Below are 11,055 nucleotides of genomic sequence, written 5' to 3'. Positions count from 1 at the left end.
ACTGCAATCCAAAGTGAAAAGCTGACCTATGAAACAGTCTGTATGATTGACTCCATGACTTGACTTTTGTCTACTTAGTTCCCTTGCAGGTTCTAGGCAATCTAGGAAAATATATAAAAATATGGGGGACTTTTGGTATCATGGGTACAAAAAACAGAGGTAGCTTCTGTCAATGTGAGTATTTTGATAGACATTGTTTCATGCATTTTACATTCTTGCAAATCACATCCCACTTTGAGCAATAAAGCACCTACACTTCTTCACAGTGTCCCAGGAGCCATTTGTCAACATGATAATGCCAGGCTTCATATTGTTCATACTACTGAGAGAAGTCTGTGTGGTTTACATGTGCTCCCATGGCTTTCAGACTCTCCAGATTTGTCTCACATCAAGCACATCTGGGATGTCAACGTTCAACAACTGCTACGTGTTCTGCCAGCAGTTGGTCTTGATGATTTTCATGCACATTTGAATTCAGAATGGCAAGAATATTCCTTAGCCATACATTAATAGCTTCATTGATAGCATGCCATTTTGTAAGTGTGTGTATCTCTGGTACACATACCTGATACTGAATAAACTGAAATATTATAAAATGAAAATACTAGGGAGAAAGTAGTGCTAATAGGGTCTTATCTAACATACAATTATAATTCTTAATCAGATTGTACTAACTTGACTCATGATTTAAAAGGCATTTTTAAATCATTTGTACAGTAGCTGTGGATCCACGGGTTACAAAACTAACAGGTAGAAGATAAAAATAAGTTGTACCTCCCACGCTGCTTTTTCCATCTTTTGACTAGCACTTGCTTATTACTGTGATTTTTTTTTACAACAGAGTATTTTTGACCTCACTGTGCTCTTTTGTGTCTTCAAGTTTCTTAGTGGTGTGTGAACAGGTTCCTACAGACTTGTTCATTGTGCAAGTAGCCCATGTGTTTCTGTTTCTGTAATTGTTCTCTTGTTTCTACAAGACTTGGGAGTCCACCACTCCTTATGGGTTATTTGGATCAAAGCTCTTCCATCCAGCATGTCCACATGAAAATTCCCTCTCTGAACCCTGCTTATACAGGTACTATACAGATGATCAGGTTTTTAAATACATCAGATAGGGATTATATACATTAGGTAGGACTGCTCTATATGGGTATACCTTGACGATTGGTGGAGCAGCTTAGTATACTTTTTTTTCAAAAAAAAGTATCAACTAAATACCCTGTTTTTTACCATCTTTTGACTAGCACTTGCTTATTACTGTGATTTTTTTTACAACAGAGTATTTTTGACCTCACTGTGCTCTTTTGTGTCTTCAAGTTTCTTAGTGGTGTGTGAACAGGTTCCTACAGACTTGTTCATTGTGCAAGTAGCCCATGTGTTTCTGGTTCTGTAATTGTTCCCTTGTTTCTACAAGACTAGGGAGTCCACCACTCCTTATGGGTCATTTGCATCAAAGCTGTTCCATCCAGCATGTCCACATGAAAATTCCCTCTCTGAACCCTGCTTATACAGGTACTATACAGATGATCAGGTTTTTAAATACATCAGATAGGGATTATATACATTAGGTGGAACTGCTCTATATGGGTATACTTTGACGATTGATGGAGCAGCTTAGTATACATTTTTTTCCAAAAAAAGTATCAACTAAATACCCTGTTTTTTTCCATCTTTTGACTAGCACTTGCTTATTACTGTGATTTTTTTTACAACAGAGTATTTTTGACCTCACTGTGCTCTTTTGTGTCTCCTCGTGTATGGAAGATGCCAAATCTCAGTGATTTGTTCAAACGTGTTTTTTATTCTATTCAACGTGTTTTAAAGTGTAAAGCACTTTTTCCTCAGGAAATGACCACATGTGGGCTTGATGTCAGCTGACATTACAAAGCTGGTATCAACCCAACAACTATTATCCCACTTGCCATCACACCAGGGCAAGTGGGAAGAGGCGGGTAAAGTGCCAGCATAATAGGTGCACCTTTTCTGGAGCGGCTGCAGGCTGCTATTTTTAGGCTGGTAGGGCAAATATGCATTGCCTCTTCCCTGTCTGAGAATACCAACCCGCAGCTGTCTGTTTAGATTGACTGATTGTTAAAATTGGAAGACCCTACACCATATTTTTAAATTATTTATTTAAATAATTTAAAAAAAAGTGTGGGGACCCCTGTCTTTTTGATAAGCAGCCAAACCAATGCTGACAGCTGAGGGCTGCCGCCCGCAGCTGTAGGTTTTGCCTGCACTGGTTGTCAAAAATAGTCATTTTTTTAAATGTATTTATTGCACAGGAGCTGGTTGGTGAATACTCCCATCATCGTATACCTGCTCTTGCTGCCATCAGCAAGACCAGGTGTGGGATGATGAAAATAATTTAACCAGTTGACGCCTGTGACTGTAGGTAACCTTTTTACTGCCGGTCACAGCTGCTGGCTCACACGCTGTCATGTGTATGATAGTGTGGGAACCTCAGCGCTTTGACCAGTGGTAACAAACGTTTGAATGGGGTCCAGGTTCGGATGTGAACATCCAAGGATTCGCCCATCACTACTTACTAGAATTCAATAATTAATTATTTATTCTAAAGATATGTTTCAATTCTTCCTCGGCTGTGAGCTGTACAACTGTTGTCAGATGCTTTTTAAATATTTAAGTATTATTTTCAATTTTTATTGGGTTTATTTATAGGAATTTTAATATTAATTCTTATAATTAAACTATACAAATCTTCCATAAACTGTGATTAATTTTTGAAATCTAAAAATAGTCAATATTAAATCAGTTCTTGTGAGAAAAAAATGTGACTTATAGAAGCAAGTATATTGTTGTGAGTACTGTTTTTTTAATTACTATAAATCTTTTCAATTTATAAAATATTTTTACTAAATTTGCCAAACCAAGTGTTACATCTTTCCTCTACTAAATATTTACCCATCCTGACACCAATAATATTGTTTAAGTCTACCAATAAGCAACAAATTACTATCCTGACTTCCCTCTCTAAAAAATTGTTAAATGTATAAATCACCTCCAGATTAAATGGGGAGGAGGTAAGTATAATAATGCTGTAAAACAATGTGAACCAATCACTGACATTCCTTATAATTTGAGCAGGCAGTCTTGTGTTTTTCTGCTTGCATCTCTGTCCGCTAAGCCACTGGAGATCTGGTTGCTGTCCAGGTGCTGATTACCCTTTGTCTTTTCTTCCACTCCTTTCTTACAGCAGTTGTTTTCCATGTGCTATTTTTCCAATCCTATCATTGTACATCCATAATATAAATCTCACTGCTTCCTCTGTTCCCTGCTGGTGATAGCTTACAAATACCCAGTTTAGTGGTGAAGGAGTAGTCCTTATTTGTATCAGTTAATTGATGTTAATTCTAGGAGTTATCTGCATGGTTTTGGTTGTGTATGTATTTCCTTATCCTCTCCCATTTGGTTGGTCGTTCCTATTGTTCCCTTGTTCTCCATTTTGTTGTTTCATGTGCATTTTTGTGTGATTGCAATTTCCTTTAATTTTCCTGTCTGCCAGTTTGTGCTACCCCTTTCACTTCTTTCCCATGCCACCTTGAGTGGGGGAGGGAATAATTTCAGTGTGCATTCAGGAACATAGTAAAGTTGGAGACCCAGGCTTCTCTACCTTCAAGAGTACCTCTGGGACAGATAGTGAGGGCATCAGATCCAGGGACAGTTGCAAGCCAGCACATCGTGACAATTAGTGCAAAAATACAACTCTATAGTTGTTATCAATTTTTATTTTAAGGTACTTCAAATTTTACTCACACTCCACCTTAGTAAGAAGCATAGATAGCACACTTGAGCAGGGTGAACACCTGCATCCACATCTTATATAATCTACCAATAGTTTCCTCAATAAAATGTGTTTCCTGCAATCAAATCAAGTAGGATTTCTATTGGTTTATCATTTCAAACACAGCTATTCCTGCAACTTTATTTCCCATCCCTTATTCCGTATATATTCCAGAAGATAAACTGACATTGCTAGCAGACCTTCCAGGAAGATTAAAGTGTATTATGCAAAAAAAGGAAGACTAACTCCACATATTGTATGTACTCGAGTATAAATCAACCCGAGTATAAGCCAAGGCACCTAATTTTGCAATGAAAAACTGGGAAATCTTATTGACTCGAGTATAACCTGGGTATACATTGTCCCCTCATCCCTATCCTGATATGCAAGGCTCCTCATCACTGCCTTTGTATGCATGCCTTTCCATCCCTGTCCTTGCATGCATGGCTCCCCATCCTTGTATGCATGGCTCCCCATCCCCGTCCTTGTATGCATGGCTTCCCATCCCCGTCCTTGTATGCTTGGTTACCCATCGCTGTATGCATGGCTCTTCATCCCCTATCCTTGTATACATGGTTCCTATAAAAAAAACACATCCTACTTACCTTCCCTGCGCCCTCACTGCATCTCGTTCCGGCGCTAGCAGCTCTTCCAGCTGAGCGATCACGTGTCCTCACTCATTAAAGTTATCAATATTCACTCCACGCCTGAGGGAGTGGAGAGGGGTGAATATTCATTACCTTAATGACCGAGGACTTGTGATCACTCAGCCGGAAGAGCTGCTGGAGCCGGAACGAAATGCAGCGAGGAAGCGCAGTGAAGGTAAGTAGGATGTGTACTGGAAGCCAGCGGCTGCTCCTGTAACTGTGTGCGCTGTAAGAGAAATTAATATTTACAGCCAGCACAATGAATATTCAATTCTTTTTAGCAGTTACAGCCCCAGCCGCCACCTCCTGCGTCTGTGACCCGTTGCTCCGCCGCGCCCGCTCCCTCGCCATCTTTCTTGGACAATGATTCATATATAAGCCGAGGGGGGCGTTTTCCACACAAAAAAAGTGCTGAAAAACTTGGCTTATAAATGAGTATATACGGTAAGTGGCAATTCATTTTAAAACAGATTTTCAACAATCAGTTATGGGTATGGTGTTCGGTAATACACATTTTTGCTTATTCATAAAAATGAGGGACATCAGAGAGCTCAATGAAACCAAGATTTTTATTTGACCTGACATTGCATTTAAATAACAGTGTTATCTTTATACTTGGCATTATAATGAGAATACATAGATATCATTATTAATAAGCTAATTCTGTGTGTAAAAATGTTCATAGCATTCTTGGAAAGTATTCTGACATTTTAATATGCAGCTACTCAGATTCCTTTGGGGTTACAATATTTATTATATTTATTATTTGTAGCAAAATATACTGTAGGATCTAGTACTGATTATCAACAACAACTGTTCCTAGGAATGTATGTTTCCCAATACAACAGTGTGACATGCTTATTTCTTTTTACTAGCCAGGTGTGCCATTCATAATGAGATAGACTTTTTCACAGTAAGAGTTTGTGCAGACGACCGTATTATGAGTGTGAGTCGACAAAACATTCGCTCCTACTCAGACCAAATTTATTCTATAGGGCCGTACACAAGTTCGATTTTTTTCCTCAGACAAAGCCAGTCTGGGGAAAAAATCACAGCATGAACAAGTTTGATCAAATATTTGGATCGCAGTCAGCCATGCAAGTCCATGGAAAAAATCAGACTGCACTCGAATGACATCTGAGTGCAGATCGATTTCCGTGGACTGACAGAATAGAGAGGATGGAGACATTTTTTTTTTCAATCTTCTCCTCATCCAATAGAATCTGAGGACACTCAGGTCACTCTCTGATCAAACTCTGGTCAGAGTGTAATTAGCATATTTGGCCAGATACTCTTAGGCTAGGGTCACATGAGTGTAGATTCTCTCATCTAAGAGCACACTGTGCCTCATTTTCCTTGACCTTGTGTTAGATTTAACCACTACAAACACTATGTTAACTAGATTTACTTTTGCTCTACAACCCATGTCCATTGTGCTTTGAACATACTAATTTAAGTAATTTTGCACGGAAGTAACTTCACTGCATATTAAAAGGACATTTCGGAGGTCACATAGGTAAAGAATGTACTACATATTCATCCATGAATTACATATATCAATTGACAAGTTCACAAAAAAATAAGAAACTGGACAGAACATTACATTTCATATAAACAAAGTTTAACAGTCAACTATGCAGCAATTAAGCTGAATCTGCAATGTAAAACAGTCTATGCACCCTCTCTGTCCCGGCTCCCACTGGCATTGCATTTTTTCTTTCATTTTCCCAACAAAAAATTCCATTTAATCTTTAAACATACAGTATGTATTGGTGGATATCTTCTTAACCCTCTATGTGAAAAACCTTAGGGTAGTAGTAGTAGTAGTAGTTGAGTTGCGAACACCCATGCCTGCCATGGCAGTACTCCTGTGAAGCACAAAAGTACTCCTGTTATGCTTCAAGGTGCTAAAGTAGAGTCTCCCCCCTTATGCCAAAGTAAACAAAGACCCCAGCACGCTTTTCAAAATTGCAAAGTATAGTTTTCTTTATTGTTAGCAAACTTAAAAATGCAATGTTTTTTTAGAAGCTAATCACAATGTAAAAGAAATGCGCAGAGAGGAGGTGTCACGATAATATAAATATGCCATATTCTGAGTTTACTTCCAGAAGGTTCCATGGCTTTCCAGACACACGCTGTGGGCTCTCTGACCCCCCTCTCCAGCTGCATAGGAAACTCTTCTTCTCACTACACACTCTGTGCAACTTGATATCAGTGTGCAGCAGCCCCACTGAGTAGTTTATGGCTTAAGGCTATGTGCACAAGTTCAGGTTTTTTTCACGTTTTTTCACGGTAAAAACACTATAAAAACTCATTAAAAGCGCATACATTATGCATCCTATCATTTAGAATGCATTCTGCATGTTTTGTGCACATGATGTGTTTTTTTCCGCGAAAAAAACGCATCTCGGTAGAAAAAAGCAGCATGTTCATTAATTTTGCGGATTTTCTGCATTTTTCCTGCTATTCGTTCTTCGTAACGAGTTTTAATAAAGTTCTAAGTCTCTCTGGAAAGGGGAGTGGAGTACATAGGTCCGCCCACTCAGTGATGTCATGACCAGGGGACATAAGTGAGTGGGAGCTCATTTTTCACTAGTCTTTGCCCAGGAAGCTAGCTGAGAGACACATCTATGATGCATTGGGACATATGCTCCCGTCTTCCCAGCCGCATGGTCAGCAATGATATGAAAGAACTGTAAGTCTATTTTCCTCCGTTAATCCCTTTTTATTTTGTAATTGTCTGTATATACATAATTGTCTCATTTTATCATATCTTTTATACGTTTGTAAACACTGCCTACCTTTTGGTGTAAAATATATAAAATTACTAGATTCGTTTCTCCTTGCTCTATAGCGTACTGTCACGTCCTCTGAAGTAAATTATGCTACTAATTGGGTTGGCTCCTGACACGTTATTGATTAAGGAATAGGAGCTGGTGGCAGCACTGAGCTTGTTGGGTAAAGCTGGCAGCAACGGAACGGAATTTATAAGTGTATTGCTCTGCTGCAGCTGGGAATAATTACGTATATCACCCTCACTGTCGTGTCCGCCCCACACCCATACATAGCAGGCAGCCTTTCTGGCGACTACTTATCCTTGGTGCAGTTCCCTGACTGACTTGATGGTAAGGGGGATGCCAGAGAGCTACAAGTTCCAAACCGGAAGTGGGATATAGATAAATCCCCTTCAGATAAGAACCGAGGCCGGCCAAAAAAACGCGATTCATGACAGGCGGTATGACTGATCGAGCGAGAGGCACCCCTCACCGGATAAGTCATACCACCACTCTCTGTGCATCTCATTTTTAGATTCTTAATTCTCTTCTGTGAACCAATGTTTGAGAAAGGTCATGTAATCTGACCGAATACCTATGCTTTTAGATTGCCTAACAATAAACAGAACAACTATACTTTCCATTATGAAAAAAAAAAATCCTAAGGGATTAAAAAGGGATTAACTTTATTGTTGTGCGTGCAGAATAAATTTGTGGAATTTTTTCTTCCAAGTCAACTTCTCTCATTAGCATAATGAACACAATATAAATTATCAGGACACATATCATTTAATATCTCTTCCTATCAGTTACCTACATAATTATTAATACAAGTAGTTTAAATATTGGGCACACATTTTCAAAAGAGAATCGTAGAAAGTGAAACATCCTAAGGTGTGTGACATTCATAGTATGTTAACTCTTTTAAATCTCCGTAATATTAAAGTACATTTAAAAATGATAAAATCTATTAAAATACACATTTTATGATGCTATATATGGATAAAAGTATACATTTGTAAAGCTTTACATGTACTGTATATATTGTAAACACAAAAAAATCTGATATGCATTTTCTTTGCTAGCTTTAGACTAGTCTCCAAACATAATAATGAAGGCAATTAAATATTAATCTTAACTTTAACCTGGTGCTTTTTTATAAAGCAATATTCTTTTTTTTTTCATTTTAATGAGCTTCTATGATTTATATCGAATGATAGTTTATAATTTATGGGGCCTTTATTACACAAAAAATCATAAAACCAGTGCTCAAAGAGTTTTTCAAGACAGTATAAATATTTTTTTTTTACTATATGGGCACAAATATGTGCACATCCCTCTTCATTGAGTTCTTTCAGCCACACACATTGCAAACAGATGCATATAATCAAGCCCACAGCCATGTATCGTCCATAGACAAACAATGGGAGTAGAATGGGTCATGCTCTAGTCAGTGGACAAGAACTGAGAACTTCATGAAGGACTGTAGATTTCTATGGTTGAGCTGCTTCACATAAGCCTCATATCACCATGCAAAATAACATGGTGGTAAAAATGCACTACTACAGGACTTTGGAGACATATTTCCTGGAGAAATTAATTATGTTTGACTATCTGGCAAGATAATTATCTGATTGGAAAAAGTGTGTGGATATCTGGAGAATTGCCTACCAGAATGCCTTCTGTAAAAAAAGAAAAAAAGAAAAAGGAAACAACATGGAGGAGGGATAATGGTATGAGGTTTTTTTATTTTTTAGGTTTTAGACCACTATTTCCACTGAAGTTTATTTTCATCATACAAAGATATTTAGATATGTTTCCAACTTTATGGCATGATTGTGCCCCAAAGTCCATAAAGCTATGGTTTGGAGGAGCTGTGGAGGAACTTGATTTGTTTGACCAGAGCTGTGACCTAAACCCAATCCAGCACCTTTGGAATGAATTGGAGTGCTAAGTGCCATCCAGACCTGCTCATTCAACATCAGTATCTGCAGCCACTATTGCTGTTCTGGTGGATTGGCCACAAATCTACTATATAATTGTCTAAGGGTCACTTCCGTCTGTCCTTCTGTCTGTCTGTCACGGTTATTCATTCGCTGATTGGTCTCGCCAGCTGCCTGTCATGGCTGCCGCAACCAATCAGCGACCGGCACAGTCCAGAAGAAAATGGCCGCTCCTTACTCCCCGCAGTCAGTGCCTGTCGCCCGCATACTCCCCTCCGGTCACTGCTAACACAGGGTTAATGCCGGCGGTAACGGACCGCGTTATGCTACGGGTAATGCACTCCGTTACCGCCGCTATTAACCCTGTGTGTCCCCAACTTTTTACTATTGACGCTGCCTATGTGGCATTAATAGTAAAAAATGTAATGATAAAAATAATTTAAAAAGTAGTCGTAGTCGCTCGCGCCGGCCGCCATCTTCCGTTGCAGGTTCCGGTGGCAAAGATGATATGGGAGAAGGACCTGCCATGACGTCATGGTCATGTGACCGCGACATCATCACAGGTCCTGCACTCATACCAACCCTGGGACCAGAAGCTGCCGTGGACTACAAGGGGCCCTTGGAAAGGTGAGTATATGTTTATTTTTTATTTTTTAACCTGTGACAAACCTGGCTGGGCAATATACTACGTAGCTGGGCAATATACTAACTTACTGGCTAATATACTACGTGGCTCTGTGCTGTATACTACTTCACTGTGCAATATACTACGTGGCTCTGTGCTGTATACTATGTCGCTGTGCAATATACTACGTAACTGGGCAATATACTACATGGCTCTGTGCTGTATACTACGTCACTGGGCAATATACTACGTCACTGGGCAATATACTACATCACTGGGCAATATACTACGTGGCTGCGCAATATACTATGTCACTAGGCAATATACCACATAACTGGGCAATATACTACATGGCTGGGCAATATACTATGTGGCTGGGCAATATACTACGTGGCTGGGCAATATACTACGTGACTGGGCAATATACTACGTGACTGTGCAATATACTACGTGGCTGGGCAATATATAGTATGTGACTGGGCAATATACTATGTGGGCTGTGCAATATAGTACGTGGCTGGGCAATATAATATGTGGCTGGGCAATACACTACGTGGGCATGCATATTCTAGAATACCCGATGCGTTAGAATCGGGCCACCATCTAGTTGCTACATAAACACTCTAATATCTTATGGAAAGTCTTCTCAGTGGAAGGAAGGCTTTTACAGCACCAAAAGGAGGTCCGACACATTTACCAAACAAGGTTTTCAAACTCGCTGTCCTACAAACTCCTTTAGGCCGGGATCACACTTGCGAGTGTGATGCGAGAAACGCAAATCTCTTACATCAATACCCGGCACTGCCACCGGCACTCGGGACCGGAGTGTGTGGCTGCATGTATTTCTATGCAGCTGAATGCTCTGTTCTCGAGTGCCCGCGGCAGTGCCGGGTATTGATGCAAGAGACTCGCACAAGTTTCTCGCATCACACTCAAAAGTGTGACTCTGTCCTTAGGCATATTTTATGGCCTGTATGCCTGAACTAACATGTCTATATCCATGAGATTGTATGTTTGGGTCAAGAGACCCTTAGTCAGTCCAGGTATTGCGGTCTGGCAGTGAAATATGGCTTTCTGAACCCGACCTTAGGTGTGACTGATTTTGAATCAATATGTACTGTATATGTTTGTCTAAAAGTCCACGCTAGATGATAAGAACATTTTTGTAACAGACACGTTATAACGTGATTGATGTGGTTTTCATGTGTGAAGATCCCCCCATTTACTCAAACTAAGGTTATTCTATCTACATCAGTTACAA

General features: G+C 39.5%; 1 protein-coding gene across 1 annotated transcript in view; it reads right to left on the bottom strand.

Moving 5' to 3' along the window:
• Nucleotides 1–406: 406 nt before the first annotated feature.
• SLC6A3 (solute carrier family 6 member 3) overlaps nucleotides 407–11,055 on the bottom strand; it is a 192,969-nt gene continuing 182,320 nt past the window's right edge. The window contains exons 14-16 of the mRNA XM_069732277.1: nucleotides 8,898–8,908; nucleotides 4,546–4,678; nucleotides 407–580 (exon numbers count right to left, since the gene is read on the bottom strand). Coding sequence (XP_069588378.1) covers nucleotides 407–580; nucleotides 4,546–4,678; nucleotides 8,898–8,908 — 318 coding nt within the window. The remainder of the gene's footprint in view (nucleotides 581–4,545; nucleotides 4,679–8,897; nucleotides 8,909–11,055) is intronic.

The sequence above is a fragment of the Ranitomeya imitator genome, chromosome 6 (assembly GCF_032444005.1).
Source record: "Ranitomeya imitator isolate aRanImi1 chromosome 6, aRanImi1.pri, whole genome shotgun sequence".
NCBI lineage: Eukaryota > Metazoa > Chordata > Amphibia > Anura > Dendrobatidae > Ranitomeya > Ranitomeya imitator.
The sequence above is the reverse complement of the archived record's forward strand: the minus strand, read 5'-3'. Positions and strand labels throughout refer to the sequence as shown.